At 40.0% G+C, this 17,958-nt stretch overlaps 2 protein-coding genes across 4 annotated transcripts in view; one reads left to right on the top strand and one right to left on the bottom strand.

The window, feature by feature from the left end:
• RFTN2 (raftlin family member 2) overlaps window positions 1–3,331 on the top strand; it is a 70,462-nt gene extending 67,131 nt beyond the window's left edge. The window contains exon 8 of the transcript XR_014830067.1: window positions 3,274–3,331. The gene's annotated coding sequence lies outside the window, so the exon portion shown is untranslated. The remainder of the gene's footprint in view (window positions 1–3,273) is intronic.
• A 9,599-nt stretch (window positions 3,332–12,930) lies between these two features.
• The window catches only part of MOB4 (MOB family member 4, phocein), a 29,388-nt gene continuing 24,360 nt past the window's right edge, over window positions 12,931–17,958 (bottom strand). Inside the window, exons 6-8 of one of the 3 annotated variants that reach the window (XM_084998343.1) lie at window positions 16,538–16,617; window positions 15,193–15,304; window positions 12,931–15,066 (exon numbers count right to left, since the gene is read on the bottom strand). In XM_084998343.1, coding sequence (XP_084854469.1) covers window positions 14,935–15,066; window positions 15,193–15,304; window positions 16,538–16,617 — 324 coding nt within the window. In that variant the 3' untranslated portion in view covers window positions 12,931–14,934. 3 annotated transcript variants of the gene reach the window in all.

Below are 17,958 nucleotides of genomic sequence, written 5' to 3'. Positions count from 1 at the left end.
ATATGGAGGTTCCCAGGCTAGGGGTTGAATTGGAGCTATGGCTGCCAGCCTACACCACAGCCACAGCAATGCAGGATCCAAGCCACATCTGTGACCCACATCAGAGCTCACGGCAACACCAGATCCTTAACCCACTGAGCGAGGCCGGGGACTGAACCTGAAACCTCATAGTTCCTAGTCAGATTCGTTTCAGCTGTGCCACAACTGGAATTCCATGGGCTACTGTCTTATGAACACAAATGCTCATAATACGTTTTGCACATCTGACAGATTTATACTACATGTTATCAAATATATGGTCTATCTGAACTAGACCAATCTCCATGAATTGTTGATAAGATTGACGTGGAGGAGTTCCCATTGAGGCTTAGTGGGTTAAGGACCTGATGTTGCTGCAAGCTGCAGTACAGGTCGCAGATGTGGCTCAGATCCTGCTTTGCTGTGGCTGTGGCGTAGGCCAGCAGCTGCAACTCCATTTGACTCCTAGTCTGGGAACTTCCATATGCCACAGGTAGGGCCCTAAAAAGAAAAGAAAAAAAAAAAAAAAAGATTGGTGTGGAATTATTCCACTCCTACCATGCAGGAGCATTACCTTTATATGTAAAAGCAACTTAAGAATATTCTCAGTATTGTTCTGTAGAAATAGCTATCCACAGTATTTGTAGAAGTATTTTTTTGTTTTGGTTTTTTATTTCTTAAATGTTTTTGTTTGTTTTGACTGTGATGTGCAGCAGCTTGATGTGGGATCTCGGTTCTTGGACCAGGGATTGAACCTGGGCCACAGCAGTGAGAGTACCGAATGTTAACCACTGACCACCAGGGAACTGCCTGTTTTGATTTTTAGATGAACCTGAGTTCCATATGCAAGATTTCTTGAATTTTTTGGAGTTGCCGATGTGGCACAGTGGATTAAGAACCCAACTGTAGCAGTTTGGGTGATTGCAGAGGCGTGGGTTCCATCCCCAGCATGGCGCAGTGGGTTAAAGGATCCAGCGCTGCCACAGCTGCATAGTAGGTCCCAGCTGTAGCTTGGATTCAATCCCTGGCCTGGGACTTCCAATGCCACAGGTGTGGCCTTAAAAAAAATAAAAAATAAAGATTTTAAAGGATCTATGATGAAAATGCTTTAACAAGCAGTTATGAAAGTGCTTAAAAACTAATGAAAATTTAGGAAGCATCAGCAAAGAAATAGATAAAGAGTTCCCTTATGGCACAGCAAGTTAAGGGTCCAGCATTGTCATTGTTATGGCCCAGGTCAATGCTGTGGCACAGGTTCGATCCTTGGCCTGGGAATTTCCACATGCCGAGGGCACAGCCAAAAGTTTAAAAACTTTAAAATAATTTTTTTGAAAATATAAGGAGCCAAATGGAAATTTATTTATTTTGGCTGCACCTGCTGCATACAGAAATTCTCAGACTAGGGATCGAACCCGAGCCAAAGCAGCAACCCAAACCACTGCAGGAACACCTGTGGCTCCCTAACCTACTATGCCACCAGGAGAACTCCTCAGGGTCTCTTTTATGTGGGTACTAATCCCATTCATAAGCACTCCACCCTGATGACCTAATAATCTACTTACCTGAGGCCCCACCTCCTAATACCATCACACTGGGGATTATGATTTCAGCATATGAATTTGGGGGAACACAAACATTCAGAATATAGCAACCATGGAGTTCCCATCGGGGCTCAGCAGAAACAAATCTGATTAGTATCCATGAGGATGCAGGTTCACTCACTCAGTAGGTTAAGGATCTGGCATTGTCATGAGCTGTGGTGTAGGTTGAAGACACGGCTTGGATCTTGAGTTGCTGTGGCTGTGGTGTAGGCTGGCAGCTGCAGCTCCAATTCAACCCCTAGTCTGCAAAACTTCCATATGCCACAGGTGCAGCCCCAAAAGACTATATATATATATATATATATATATATATATATATATATATATATGGCAACCATAAAGGCACACAGGGGAACTTTCTGGGGTGAAAGAAATGTTCTATTTTTTATCTGGTGGAAAGTAATACAAGTGTATACAATTATCAAAGCTCATCGAACTGTACACACTTAAGTACATTTTACTATGTGTAAACTGTATCTTAATGAAAGAAACGAGTATTGGAAAAGTCACAGAATTGTTGAGAGGGCTAGAGAGCCAAGCTCAGGGCTAAGCTTCTGGGAACAGTGTGTAAGCCTGGGCCAGAGAACAAGCTTGCAGTTGCCAGTACCAAGCACTGCAGCCAAGAACCCAACTTTCCAATTTACAGCTGCTGTTTTTTGCAGGACCTTGCGACCTTTCCCAAACCCAAATGTTTCTCTGCCACCACTTCTAGCAAAATGGTTGGCCTTTGTTCGGCTTTCTTCCTCTCATGACTCACTTGTGAATTGGTTTCACACGGGTGAGCCTGTGCTCCAGCTTGGGAAGGAGAGTTCTGGGTTCTACAGAAGGCAGAACACGAAGAATATGAGCATTCCAGGTCCTGGGCAGGCAGAACTCCTCAGATGCAAGAGTCCCCAGACCCAGCACATATGTTTACTCATGCTGCAAATTTGGACGAGACCTTAACCAAATGGTCAAAGTTCACATCAACAGTAATGGAACAAACTGGAGTTCCCCTAGTGGTGCAGCGGATGCCATCCAACTAGGAACCATGACGTTGCGGATTCGATCCCTGGCCTCACTCAGTGGGTTAAGGATCTGGCGTTGCCGTGAGCTATAGTGTAGGTCACAGACGTGGCTTGGATCCTGCGTTGTTGTGGCTGTGGTGAGGGCGGCAGCTGTAGCTCCAATTAGACCCCTAGCCTGGGAATCTCCATATGCCGCAAGCGCAGCCATAAAAAGACAAAAACAAAACAAAAAAGCAAAAAAAAAAAAAAAAAACAGTAATGGAACAAACCAACATCCTGTGATTCCTGATACACTGAGGACACATCCCTTCTGTGGTTTTCCTGGCAAAACATGCCCAACCTGAATGTAATCGCTAGGAAACATTAGACAAACCCATATCGAAGGATATGCTATAAAATAACTGGCACATATATATCTTTGCAAATGTCAAGGTCATGAAAAGAAACAGAAAAGCTGAGAAATTGTTCCACAATAAAGGAGATTAAAGAGAAGTGATGGGAGTACCCATCATGGCTCAGCAGTAAGGAACCCTACTAGTATCCATGAGGTTTCCGGTTCGACCCCTGGCCTTTCTCATGGGTTAAGGATCTGGTGTTGCTATGGCTGTGGTGTAGGCTGGCAGCTGCAGCTCCGATTTGACCCCTAGCCTGGGAACCTCCATACGCCGAGGGTGGGACCCTAAAAAGCAAAAAAAAAAAATAAAATAAGACAGGATGGCTAACTTCAATACACAACCCAGGACTGGATCATTGATGAAGGGGGCTCATGTCATATGAAGTTATGTCATACGAAAGTGAGTGACATATTGGGACTGTGGACGGCTGATTAGATAATAATGTATGGATGCTAAGTTTCTTCTGTGCCAATGTTCAAAAAAAATCCTTATGAAATATACATTAAAATATTTAGACATAAAGGGACAGATGCCTGTCCTTTGCTCTCAAATAATTCAGGGGAAAAAATGTGTGTGTGTGTGTGTGTGTGTGTGTGTGTCTGTGTGTGTGTTGAGAGAAACAGAGACAGAATTGGATAAAGCAAATGGGGCAAAATATAAACAACTGGTGAATCTAGATAAAGGATATATGAGAGGTTTTGTTTTGTTTTGTGCGTGTGTGTGTGTGTGTGTGTTTTCTGGCTGCGCCCATGGCATATAAAAGTTCCCAGGCCAGGGATTAAACCCTTGCCACATGAGTGACAATGCTGGATCTTTAACCCACTGAGCTACAAGGGAACTCCTTTGAGAGTTCTTTTTACTTTTCTTGCAACTTCTTTGTAAGTTTGAAATTCTATCAAATTCAAATTATGACTTTTAAAAAAAAGGTGCCCATTAGTCAGATAAACATGTCATATGTTTACTACAAAGAATGGCTTTCAATCCTGGGATTCTGACTACATAAAGCTTGTCCCCTCACCATTTTAGTTAAGGAGGCTGCTTATTCCACCCAAGATTCCTAGAGCATGTTAAAATCATCCTTAGGGATATTTAAAATGCCATAAGATATTCGTATTAAATCCTCTAAAATTCTCAGACAAATGATATCAAGCCTAAAGGAGATGAAAACTATTAAGTGGCAAATATTTACCCCATAGTAAGCCAGGTGCCTCCACATGTGTTGTTCCATCGTCACAACAGTTACCTGAGGCTGGTTTATTCCAGTTCATGGAGGAAGAAACTGAGACCCAGAAAGCTTAAGCTGCTCATGATGGACAGCTTCAAAGTGGGGAAACAAGAATCCCGAACGTGGCTTGATTCTGTCCACTGATCCCTGAGAAGTGATTAGATTCTCCTACTTGAAATAGTATCTCTATTTCTTAAAATCTCCTTTGTCCCTCTCCAATCCTACCATTTCATTAGGAGCCATTCGAGCTCTGGAGGGAATCCAGTGGATAACTGATTAATATACCAGATCTTTCCTCGCAGCACCCAAACCATCTACAAATCAACATTAACAGATGAGACCTGAACTCAGAACCCAGTCCTTCTGGCTCCATCACAAAGCATCAGACCACAGTGAGACTGCCGAGATGGCAAGATACTTACTGGAAAACCTGATCAACCCTTTTGATCGATTAGGAAGAAATTAAAGTAGGACAATGTGATTGGCGATTCCCTAGCAGTAAAAGAAAAAAAAAAAATGAAGCCCACATTTAGGAAACATGAGAAATAGCCATAGGAACCTAAAAAAGGAGATCAGCACCGAAGAACATACTTTAGAGGTGATGATGAACCATGTGGCCTCGTCTTCGGCGCATCCCCTCTTTGCCAGCTGGGTGATCTTGGACAAGCTGCTTAACCTTGCTGAGATTTAATCCTTTATCTGTCACGTGGGGATGGTAAAAATTGATCTCATGGGACTTTACTGAGGATTAGACAAATACAGTATCTATTCCATTTCCCTGTTACATACCTAGACAGCAGCTTCAAAGGAGTATCAGTTCTAGTTCTTTTACTTCCTTTACCTGTTGAGTTATTTCCCTGCAAAACATTATCTCAGTTGCTAAAATTGAGTTCCAAAGGGTGCACTAAGTCATAAAAAGTCAATGAAACACACTCATAAGAAATGGAAATCAAGGAGTTCCTGTTGTGGCTCAGGAGGTTAAGAATCCAATTAGTCTCTATGAGGATGCGGGTTCCATTCCTGGCCTCACTCAGTGGGTTAAGAATCCAGCCTTATTGTGAGCTGCGGTGTAGGTGGCAGATGCAGCTCGGATCTGGTGTTGCTGTTGCTGGGGCTGTGGTGTAGGCTGGCAGCTGCAGCTCCAAGTTGATCCCTAGCCTGAGAACTTCCACAGCTGAGGATGTGGCCAAAGAAAGAAGGGGAGAAATAAAGAAATGGAAATCGTGTTATTCTTATTTTCCCATTAAAAATGGAATCATTAGTAAAACAGCTGGGGGAGTTAGAAGATTTTTCCTGCATGGAAAGAAAGTTTGAATTGACCCTCCAAGTTTCAGTGACGTGTTCACCCGCCCTCCCAGTTAATCGTTCTTTTGCCAGACCAGGCAGGAGACTGGGTCTGGCAGGCTGGCCAAGAACCACCCACATGGATATCTGGGAAATCTAAAGACCAGATTTTCTGATGCAAGAGTTTTGTTTTGTTTTGTTTTTTGTCTTTTTGCCATTTCTGGGCCGCTCCCGCGACATATGGAGTTTCCCAGGCTAGGGGTCTAATCGGAGCTGGAGCCACCGGCCTACGCCAGAGCCACAGCAATGCGGGATCCGAGCGGCATCTGCAACCTACACCACAGCTCACGGCAATGCCGGATCCTTAACCCGCTGAGCAAGGCCAGGGATCGAACCCGCAACCTCATGGTTCCTAGTCAGATTCATTAACCACTGCACCACAATGGGAACTCCGCAAGAGGTTTTTGTTTTGTTTTTTTAATTGGTTATGAAAAAAAATACTATATACACACATTCAATCTCCTTTGTGTCTTAATGGGAATAGTAATCCTCGGGGACAGAATTGTTTTCAACACATTAAAAGTTTCAAAAATAGATCCACTCACATCACTGTCATAGTTGCGGCTAACGAATTGACTTTTTATTTAACACAAGAAAACATAGCATGTCTTCTCATGTCAGGAATTAATAGACAAATGAAACACATCATATTTGGATATTTTATTGACCTTTCTGTTTCTCAGACTACAGGCATAGTTTAATGTTTATACCACACTTTCAAGAAGAGGGTTTTAACCTTTCAATATTTTTTTCCTGTAAACATGAGTTCCTTAGTCACATGTAATTCTTTTGAATTTCTTCCTTTGGGAAGCCGTGTGACTAAAGTTTTTCTCCTTTTTTAAAAACCCCTCCAAAAGCATTAGTTAGGATTGCATCTTTTAAAACTTCCAGCTTAATGATACAGCTGCAGTCTAACACTTTGTGTTATCTCTCCATTTTTTCCACTTTTTCATGTAAAAAACTGCCACAGACTCAAGTTAAAATGATGGGATTCATACCTTATTTCAAAGTACCTTGCAGATGAATTAAAGATTTCAATGTAAAAAACAGAACTGTAAAAATCCTGTAATAAATATACGAGCAAATATTTAGAGCATAATTTAAAACCCAGAAGCCATAAAGGAAAAGACTGTGTAAATATTAAGACTCACATTTAAAACTTCCACATAGAAAAACACTTCCCTAACATCATCGAAATGTAAACAAAAAGCTGGAATTAAGAAACGATCAAATGATAAAGGGCTAAAACTCTAAGTACACAAAGAATGTTAATAAGAAACAGATGTACAACCAAGTAGAAAAAATTGCAAACAATACAAATAGGTAGTTTATTTAAAAAAAAAAAAAGAAATATAAACAACCAATAAACATGCCCTGATTTCAACTTACAAATAAAAAACTGCAAAACAGGAGTTCTAATTATAGCACAGCGGGTTAAGGATCCAGCGTTGCCAGAGTTGTGGCATAGGTCACAGCTGTGGCTAGGATTTGATCCCTCACCTGGGAACAAAAAACAAACAAAAAAAACTCCACTGCAAACAGAAAAAAAAGAAAATGTAGTTGTTTTCACTGAGTTTGCAGGGTTTTTTGTGTATGTGTGTGTTTTTTTGTTTTTTTGTTTTTTTTCGTTTTTGGCCATCCCACTGCATATGGAGCTCCCAGGCCAGGGATCTAATCTGAGCTGCAGCTGTGACTCACACCGCTGCTGTGACAACCCCAGATCCATAACCCACTGTGCCAGGCCAGGGAGCAAACCTGCATCCTACAGCTCCCCAAATGCTGCCAAATCCCATTGTGCCACATTGGGAACTCCAGAGTTAGCAGTTTTTAAAAGATTGATTAATACCCAGTATTGCCCAGTGTGTGCAGCCTAGAGGGAAGCAGACTTCTTATGACCAAGAAATAGCCTTGAGGATGGAGGCCATGCCCAGAGATGATGGATTGGAAAGTCAGGAGGAAGCTGGGACACCCACAAAGTACCCTGGAGCTGCTACACCAGCCCAGCACTGCTGACCTCTGGTCTTGTTGCAAAGAAAAGCAAAACCTTATTCGGTTAAGTTCCACTCCATTCCAACACATGCTGCCTAACACAATCCTACTCAATCTAAGAATTAAAGAAGTCTTCCAGGAGTTCCCGTCATGGCGCAGCAGAAACAAAGCTGACTAGGAACCATGAGGTTGTGGGTTTGATCCTTAGCCTCGCTCAGTGGGTTAAGGATCTGGTGTTGCCGTGAGCTGTGGTGTAGGTTGCAGACGTGGCTCGGATCCTGTGTGGCTGGCGGCTACAGTTCTGATTTGCCCCCTAGCCTGGGAACCTCCAAATGCTGAGGGTGTGGCCCTAAAAAAAAAAAAAAAAATTAGATCAGTTTCCAAAGGTAGAGCTTATGAATGCGTAGTTAGGGAGTTCCCATCATAGCTCAGTGGAAGCAAACCTGAGGAGGCAGGTTTGATCTCTGGCCTTGCTCAGTCGGTTAAGGATCCAGCATTGCCCTGAGTTGTGCTGTGGATCGAAGACGCGGCTCAGATCCCGCATTGCTGTGGCTGTGGTGTAGGCTGGCAGCTACAGCTCCGAATGACCCCTAGCCTGGGAACTTCCATATGCTGCAGGTGTGGCCCTAAAAAAAAAAAAAAAAAAAAAAGAACCACTATCAGAGAAAAAATTAAGTCCACCACAGCATGAACTTTTTGAGATTAACAATGTGAATTTGAGAGGACTGCTTGGCAGGTTGAATAAAGGCCCAAGACAAATATGTTACTTTATAAGGCAAAAGGGACTTTGTAAATGAGATTAATGATCCTGAGATGGGGAAATGAGCCTGGATTATCTAGAGGGGCCCTGTCTTACAATCACAGTTGTCCTTATAAGAGAAAGGTGGACAGAGAGATCACTAAGGAGGCAATGAGATGACAGAAGTAGAAAGTGGAATGATGGGGCCACGAGACAAATAATGCCAGCAGTCACCAGCAGCTAAATGAGGCAAGGAATAAATTGTCCCCAAAGCCTCCAGAAAGCACTGAGAACTTCGTTTTAGCCTAGTAAAACTTATTTTGAGCTTCTGACCTCAAGAACTTCAAGGGAATAAAGTTGCATTGTTTGAAGCCCCTAAGTCTGTGCTAATTTACTACAGCAGATGCTAAAAACTATTATAATCACTAACGTGGTTCTCAAGAATCAGAATCCAAGCTAGGCATTTGTTTCGTAAAATGTTTAAAAACCTAAAAGCATCAAGTACTTTTAAGGTAGTTGAAATATTACTCCAAATCAAGGAAAGAACAATTTTCTCTCTATAAACACATGCCTGTTTTTTGTTTGTTTGGCTGGGCCCATGGCTTGTGGAAATTCCTGGGCCAGGGAGAGAACCCGAACCACCGTGGTGGCCCAAGATGCTGCAGTGACAAAGTCAGATCCTCAACCATCTGCACCAGAACTCCCTACACCTGGATTTAAAAACATGGTAACATTTTTTAGAAGGGTTAAAAAGGGATTTACCCTCAAAGTAAAAAAGATTCTATTGAATCTGGAATTAGGGGAAGGGGCTAGTACCATGATGACCACACTTACTAGTTCCTCATCTCTGGGGTTGACTTGTTCCTTTGACTCTTTCAGTGTAGCTCTGAGGGTGGTAAGGGAAATAAGAGGACAAAAGTCTATCATTCTTACTTCACATAACCCCTTTTAGAATAAGATATACAGTGTTTTTAAAAAAAGAAATTAACATTTTATTCTAGACACTAGTAACTAAGGAAAACCAAAAATATGAAAAAACAGCAAATGCTTACAAAGATGTGGAAAATTCTTTTGCAGAAAGTATATTGAGAATGTTCCTTTGACACTGTGACCAAAAAAGGCAGAGAAAATCCTATTTCCTTGACAAACTATAATTTTTAGGTGAAAATTCCTAATTGTTATACAATCGTAGCAATAATAATATAGATGACTCTCATGAGGTCCACTCAAAGTGGTAAAATACACTATTTATGGAACTATAAACTGCTTTTAATGTTTATAGTAGAAATCCAGATCAGAATAAAATGCTTATTTCATTAAAAATGAATAAATATCTTACTAGTTTTTCCATTTTGGCTGTTCCCACAGCACGTGGAATTTCCCTGGCTGGGGATCAAACCTGTGCCACAGCAGACCCAGACCACTGCAGTGACGTCGCCAGATCCTTAACTCGCTGTACCACAAGAGAACTCAACTATCTTATTATTGTGTTTTAAATATCTTATTTTTAATGTTGATGCTGTAATTAATCATAGAATCAATATTACACTTGCCATACTATCTTCATGAATGTAAATTCAGGCTGTCAATTCTGTATCTCTTTAGGAAATTTGGGTTATTATGAAAACTTAGTATTCTCTTTGTTTAATTACTTTAGGTTCTCACACTTTAGTTTGGTTTGTTTTGTTTTGTTTGTCTTTTTAGGGCTGTACCTATGGCATATGGAGTTTCCTAGGATACTGGTCGAATCGGAGCTGTAGCTGCCAGCCGACGCTACAGCCATAGCAACACAGGATCCAAGCAACGTCTGCAACCTTACACCACAGCTCAGGGCAATGCCAGATCCTTAACCCACTGAGTGAGGCCAGGGATCAAACCCACGTCTTCATGGATCTGGTCAGGTTCATTAGCTGCTGAGCCACAATGGGAACTCTGACATAAAGCTTTTTGTACTATAAAAAATAAATGGAAATGGAAGAAAAAAATCAAACAAACCAAGTACTGTAATTAGATTCTTAGCCCACAGAAAATAACCATGCATCCCCAAATGTTAAGAGTGAGGTTTCTGGGGTTTCCGCTGTGGCTCAGTGGGTAAAGCACCCAACATAGTGTCCGTGAGGATGCAGGTTCAATCCCTGGCATCACTCAGTGGGTTAAGGATCTAGCATTGCCACAAGCTGTGGCGTAGGTCACAGATATGGCTCAGATCCTGTGTTGCTGTGACTGTGGCAGAGGCTGGCAGCTACAGCTCTGATTCAACCCCTAGCCTGGGAACTTCCATATGCTGAGTGTGTGCAGCCCTAAAAAGACAAAAAAAAGAAAAAGTATATGAAAGGTAGCATTTAACTGTGCAATAAAACTATGGGATGACTTCAGGCAAAAATAGGGCAAAGTACCCAGGGAAAAAAATAGTTCTGTTACAGTGAATTTAACATCAGTCAGTAAATGTGTTTGAGACCGTTAACAGTTTTTGTTTTTTTTGTCTTTTGTCTTTTTAGGGCCAAACCGGCAGTATATGGAGGTTCCCAGGCTAGGTGGTCTATCAGAGCTGTTGCTGCCAGCCTAGGTACACCAGAGCCACAGCAACACCAGATCCGAGCCACATTTTTGACCTACACCACAGCTCATGCCAACGCTGCATCCTTAACCCACTGAACAAGGTTAGGGATTGAACCCGAAACCTCATGGTTCCTAGTCAGATTTGTTTCCGCTGCGCCATGACGGGAACTCCCATAACACAGTCATTGTTAACAATGCACTTTCATGAATTTTTTTTTTTTTTTTGTCTTTTTGCCATTTCTTGGGCTGTTGCCGCTGCGTATGGAGGGTCCCAGGCTAGGGGTGGAATTGGAGCGGCAGCCGCCAGCCTACACCACAGCCACAGCAACGCAGGATCCGAGCCGAGTCTGCGACCTACACCACAGCTCATGGACCTACACCACAGCTCATGGCAACGCCAGATCCTTAACCCACTGAGAGGGGGGTCGAACCCGCAACCTCATGGTTCCTAGTCAGATTAGTTAACCACAGAGCCGTGATGGAAACTTCATGAATTTTAAACTTTATTCTGATAGCAATGTTTTTTGTAAAGCACTTTATTTTTATTATTATTATTTTTGGTCTTTTCTAGGGCCGCACCAGCAGCATATGGAGGTTCCCAGGCTAGGGGTCTAATCAGAGCTGTAGCCGCTGGTCTACACCATAACCACAGCAACTTGGGATCCAAGCCGAGTCTGCAACCTACTCCACAGCTCATGGCAATGCAGGATCCTTAACCCACTGAGGGAGGCCAGGGACCGAACCTGCAATCTCATGGTTCCTAGTTGGATTCATTAACCACTGAGCCACGACGGGAACTCCCACAACAGTTTTGTTAACAATGCACTTTCACAAATTTTAAATTTTATTGATAGCAAAATTTTTGTGTGTGTGTAAAGCACTTTATTTAGTCTTTTGTCTTTTGAGGGCCGCAACCGCAGCATATGGAGGTTTCCAGGCTAGGGGTCTAATCAGAGCTGTTGCTGCCAGCCTACACTGAAAGCCACAGCATCGCCAGATCCTAGTCTGTCTTCGACCTACACTACAGCTCACAGCAACGCCGGATCTTTAACCCACTGAGCAAGGCCAGGGATCGAACCCACAACCTCATGGTTCCTAGTCAGATTCATTTCCACTGCGCCACAATGAGAACTCCCTGATAGCAATATTAACTAGTTAAAAATTTAAGAAATTGTCTTAGAGGAGTTCCCGCCATGGCTCAGCAGAAATGAATCTGACTGGTATCCATAAGGACACAGCTTCGTTCCGTGGCCTCACTCAGTGGGTTAAGGATCTGACTTGCCGTGAGCTGTGGTGTGGGTCGAAGACGCAGCTCGGATCTGGTATGCTATTGCTGTGGCTTAGGCCAAGAGCTACAGCTCCAATTTGACCCCTAGCCTGCGAACCTCCATATGCCATTGGGTGTGGTCCTAAAAAAGACAAAAATATAAAATTGCCCTAGAAATGCAGATTTAACACCTCAAGTCAGAGAAAATAAATGTACATGCTAAAGAATTATACTTATGGGAACATAAATTATTTAAAAATGTTACATTCTCAGATATGATGGGAGAAGAAGAATTTGTCAAAATAATTTTATGGAAAAGAAAAATTAAACTTTTGGATCTATATTGTATAGTGCCAACGAAAAGTGGAGCCTAACTTCCTTATTGTACTTTTAGATTTTTTTATAATTATTTTAATTTTTTCCATTATATCTGGTTACAGTATTTTGTCAATTTTCTACTGTACAGCAAGGTGACCCTGTCACACATACATGTATACATTCTTTTTTCTCAGATTATTATGCTCCATAATAAGTGACTAGATATAGTTCCCAGTGCTATACAGCAGGATGTACTGGCTTTTCTATTCTCAGAGCGATGGTTTGCCAGGCTTATCAGCTTTTTTAATACCACTTAGATACATACGTGTATATATCAAAATGCTATAAACAGTATTAAGGAAAAACTGTATCATTTAGGCCTTACCTAATGAAGTGAGTCAACTTTTAGAGTTCAAGAGTATGAATGAGATGTCAATACGAATACAAAAGCAAGACTACAAACTGATGTTTTCTTTGGGGGATTTTTTTTTTTTTTTATGATCAATTCCAAACACATAGTACAGGGAAGATGGAATAAGTAAGAAAAAAAATCATATTTTATTTCCCCATCAACACCAAGTCATATTATTCAAAGTATGTTTCAAAATACTTACTAGCCAGATCACCAATCCCAGCCACTGCCTTAGTTCAAATGTTCACTAAGAAAATAGTCAAGCAACAGAAATTCATTGTGAGACATGGTCTAGAAAGAATAGCTATATTGCTATATATAATTTATTAACTTAGTAGTTTAGTCTCTCAATATTTAGCAAGTTTGTGTAAAAATTACTATTCCCATTGGTTCAGTGACATTAATATAAATGCATAATTTCAAAGTCAACATTCCTTTCACTGTGAACATAAAAGATAGAAAAGATAGTTGTGGGCTGGGGTAACGTAATGATTGGCTGTGGGGATAGCACTGTTCAAAGCCAAATATACTGGCAGGACTGGGAAGGCATAAATATATATACAAACTCTTAGGATGCTACCACTGCCCACATTTTGCTGTACACACTTGTCTCATAATATGGTATAAATTTTTCCTCCAATTTGGATAAAAAAATCAAGATGACTACATGTTAATCTTCATTTCAAAATAACCCATTTAAATGAAAAATAAGTTCCTTATGTTAAACTCTGTTCAAAAGATGGATTTAAATATTTTTTTCACTACACGTACAATTTTTTTTACCCTTAGTGCCTCATTACAACCAGTTTAACAATAAGACCTCCAGTGCTTTTTAAAAATTGCAGTCTTGGTAGACAAGATTGTAAAATCTGAGGTTGAATCCTTAAGACACTGAATTATAACAAAGTCCAAAAAATGTATGAGCATACAATACCACCTTTGGAAGCTGTGAATTATTGCAAAAAATCTCACATGTGCATATAATTCAAACATAAACTTTGTGGGGAAGGGAAGTAAAATAAATACTACAATATTTTTCAAATCTATTTAAATGCTGCCTAGATGATTAGATGAAAAGATTACTAACAGGAAGAGTCAAATTATTTTAAAGACTGTTTTCCAAGTAGTTAGAACAATTTCACAAAGCCAAGATAAGCAAGAGCCTATGCCTACATATTTCCTGTAGTGTAATGTAATTGCTAATATGAGGTATCATCTGTAAGCAATTAATACAAATATAAATAGGTCTAAGCCACCACTAAATCACAGTCTGGTGAAAAGCTTCTCAGCTCAATGTAGTTTGGGGAGGGAGTTAAGGGAAATGAAGAAAGGGGAAGGACAGGGCAGGTTTCTGGTGGGAACATCATTTATACACTTTTATCATTACCATCACCTTGTATGTAACAGTCCACTGTGGAGAAAGGTAAATCCTTTCCAAGTATGCTGGTCTCGAATACACTTTATGTAGCATAGTAAGATTATTTAAGTATCTCTAATGCTTCATTTGCATTTACATTTGGATATACACATAATTATATATGTATATCAACAACTATAAACAGAATTTTAAAACACTTTTATCTCAGTTTGGAAAAGTTAACAGTTAAGACTGAACTATATAGGTACTACAGAATTATCTAGGATATCTAAACTCAGGTATAAAACCAAAGGAAAACATTACTATCTCTTTAGTAAATGGCTTATGTGAAACCTTAAGCTCACTCATCTTTTTATAGATGGGTTTATTTGATGAGGATTGTGAACCAATGATTGTTTAGCAGCAATTTTACCAAACTGTAAATTCTTTTATTAACAGGCATTATAAACAGATAATACTAATCTTATTTAAAAACCATGAGTGCCACACCAGTGAATATACAGCTCATGAATAACTTAAAAAGTATTTCTCATTTTAAAAGGCAACACTCAGCATACAAAAACCTATACTAAACAAAGAAGCTATAGTATGGATACATGATTGATGTGTCTAAAATGACATATATACAGTACATAATTAATGTTAATTATGTGATCAGTACATTTTTTCTATATGATTCCTTTCATGCTTCACTTTCCCCAGAAACTGAATTCTGAACTTCCTCTTCTAAAATTGGTACAATCAGGTTATCCTTGGACATCAAATTATATTTCATCACAAATTTAGTAAATCGATGACACAAAAATGTTTCATTCTGTAGAGAAGAAAAAAATGTTATTTTAATTTACTATTCAAAATCAAACAAATGAGACATAATATCAACATATATTATTGTCATTCTGATAAGAATGTATCAGGACAATTAGTGAAATATACTTACTTCATATTCATCAAAAATCTGCCGGTGATGAAAATAAGCATGTGAAAATATTCTGTAGATCCTACGGCATACAGATCCTAGTTTTGCTACGGATGATTCCTTTATGCTAACCCTAGAAATAGAAATCAGAAATCATAGATCTGGAGAGATCTTAGGAATAATATAGTCCAATCTTTTCAATTCACGAGTGCGGAAGCTGACTTCAGGGAAAGTAAGTGACCAGTCCAAGGTCACAATGTTAGTAGTATGTGGCAAGGGTAGGACTGAAACCCCTGTTCCTCATTCTTGAGCCAGTACTCTTTCTATTTTTTTTTAAGGCCTCATCCACAGCATACGGAGGTTCCCAGGCTAGGGGTCAAACTGAAACTGCAGCTGCCGGCCTATGCCACAGCCACAGCAATACTAGATGCAAGCCACATTTGTGACCTACGCCACAGCTTGTGGCAATTGGGCCAGTGCTCTTTCTACCTAACCACAGTACCTAAGAAATTCAGTTCTGAAACTCTGTTAAAGTTTAATGCAAATAAAACAAATCCTGACCAATCAAAACTTACTAAAACATGCTTACGACATTAATACTTTGTACACTAGAATTGATTAAAACTATTGAAAGGAATTATTCTATAGAGCTTGATTCTTCTTTTTTGCACATGAGAAGTGAAAACTGCCTACATATTTCTGATTTTTAAAAAAATATATATAGGATACTGATAATGGCTTTTTTTCCATTAAAGAATAAAACAGAATTTTTGGACAATGCCAAAAAAAAAAAAAAACCATTATTTTTACACATTTTATATGAGCTCTTTGAAGTTAGTGATATATGGGGGGAGAAGTCTCCAAATCTACGACCTGGTAACAAATACTTTAACAGAATAAAAGGACAGTCATGAATTTCACCAATAGAATATTAGGTATACACAGGTTTCCTCCCAGATCTTAAAAGTCTGGAGGCAAGAATAAGGACTCCTTGAAAAATAAGCAGTCCAACTTTGCAAAGTCTTCAGGCATACTGTCTAAGAGGAGGCTCACTCTATCACAAAGATTCAGGTAAGCAAGCATGTAAATATCCCAGAAGCCTGAAAATAACGCATAGCGGCAGGGACTACCTTTGACTGAACTCGCCTGTGAGCTTTAGAAGCTGAGTCCCAATGCCTTTAGTTTAACCATAACACTAATTTCAAAACTTGAATAATTTTGAACAAGCCACCAAGTTAAAAAAAAAAAAAAAAAAAGGTTTAAAGAACACAATGAATGAATGAACAAACCAGTTTTAGTTTTAAAAATATCAAGTTTTAAAATAAAATTCAAAAAGTTTTTCACCGTGTTTAAAAGTTTTGTTTACCTGCTGGGAAAATATTTATTGCTATTCAGAAGACATGCAGCACCATCAAGTGTGTGTCTAGTATAGTCTATGGCAGGACACTATAAAAGAAGGGACATAAAAATGCATCAACAAGGAGTTCTAACTCTAAAATTAGGTATATTTATCACATAGGAGTCTTATTTCAAAAACCTGAGCAAATTCTGAGAAAAAATCCCTTACAATATCAGAATGACTATAAAATTCAATGTTATTTCAATAAATAAGGCCTTAATGGAGTTCCCACTGTGGCACAACCGGTTAAGAATCCAACTGCAGTGGCTCGGATCACTGCAGAGGCACAGGTTCTATCCTCAAGGCGAGTGCAGTGGGTTAAAGGATCTGGCATTGCCACAGCCGTGGAGTAGGTCGCAGCTACAGTCTAGATTCAATCCTTGGCCTGAGAAATTTTGTATGCCATAGAAACGGTCATTAAAAAAATGGCCTTACTTAAGTCCTATTATGGCGCAGTGGGTTAAAGATCTGGTGTTGTCACCGCTGTGGCTCAGGTAGCCACTGTGGCACAAGTTTGAACCCTGGCCTGGGAACTCCCACATGGGCAGGTACAACCACAGACAAATAGATAAATGAGGCCTTATTACCCCCTTCAACTATAATACCTGGGCAGGTACAACCACAGACAAATAGATAAATGAGGCCTTATTACCCCCTTCAACTATAATACCTGGCCTGCTAGAAGATAAGTGAATCAATCTCCCAATTTCTCACTCTCAATTTTGCACCTAGAAGAAACCAATGCTTAGAGCTGAGAACACCTGATCATCTAATCTAACCCTTTGCCTTTACAAATAAGGAAACTGAGGCTGGTTAGTTTGCAGAGTGTGCAAAGGTCTCTACTTCTCAGATCTTAAAAAAATCTATAGGCAAGAATAAGGAATACTTCAAAAACAAGCAGTCCAACGTAGGAATCTGCTCTTTAGGCATGAAATCTAAGATGAGGCTGACTCCACATCACAAAGATTCAAGTAAGCAAGTACAGAAATATCCCAAAGCGAAAGCATGAAAGGGAGACCCATGAAGAATGATGAGCAAAACAGGGACTACCCTTGACTAATGGTCAGTGATTTATACAAGATCATAGAGTTAGGAAAAAGGACTCAAAAACCACAACCCAGATATATCGATTCTAGTCCACTGATTTATACTTTACCAAGTGGCCCAGAAGCTTCCCTCTTCACAAATACCTCCAGAGATCACTGCCTTCCTACATCCTAAGAAGCATGCTTTAGTATGTCACTGGTACCCTGTTACTAATCTAGCAGCTCTGTAAAAAATTTTCTCCTTGAACCTCTCCTTTAAATTTAATGCAAAATCTGTAGTTTCTTTAATAAACCTGTCTTATCCTATTCCATTTATTAGAAACAATGAAATCTATTTTCTCA

Source organism: Sus scrofa, chromosome 15 (genome assembly GCF_054392235.1).
Source record: "Sus scrofa isolate SSC_HxYL_T2T_F1_AM1 chromosome 15, Sscrofa_HxYL_maternal_Yorkshire_Landrace_v2.0, whole genome shotgun sequence".
Lineage (NCBI taxonomy): Eukaryota > Metazoa > Chordata > Mammalia > Artiodactyla > Suidae > Sus > Sus scrofa.
Note: the sequence above shows the minus strand (reverse complement) of the source record. Positions and strands in the feature narration are given on the sequence as shown.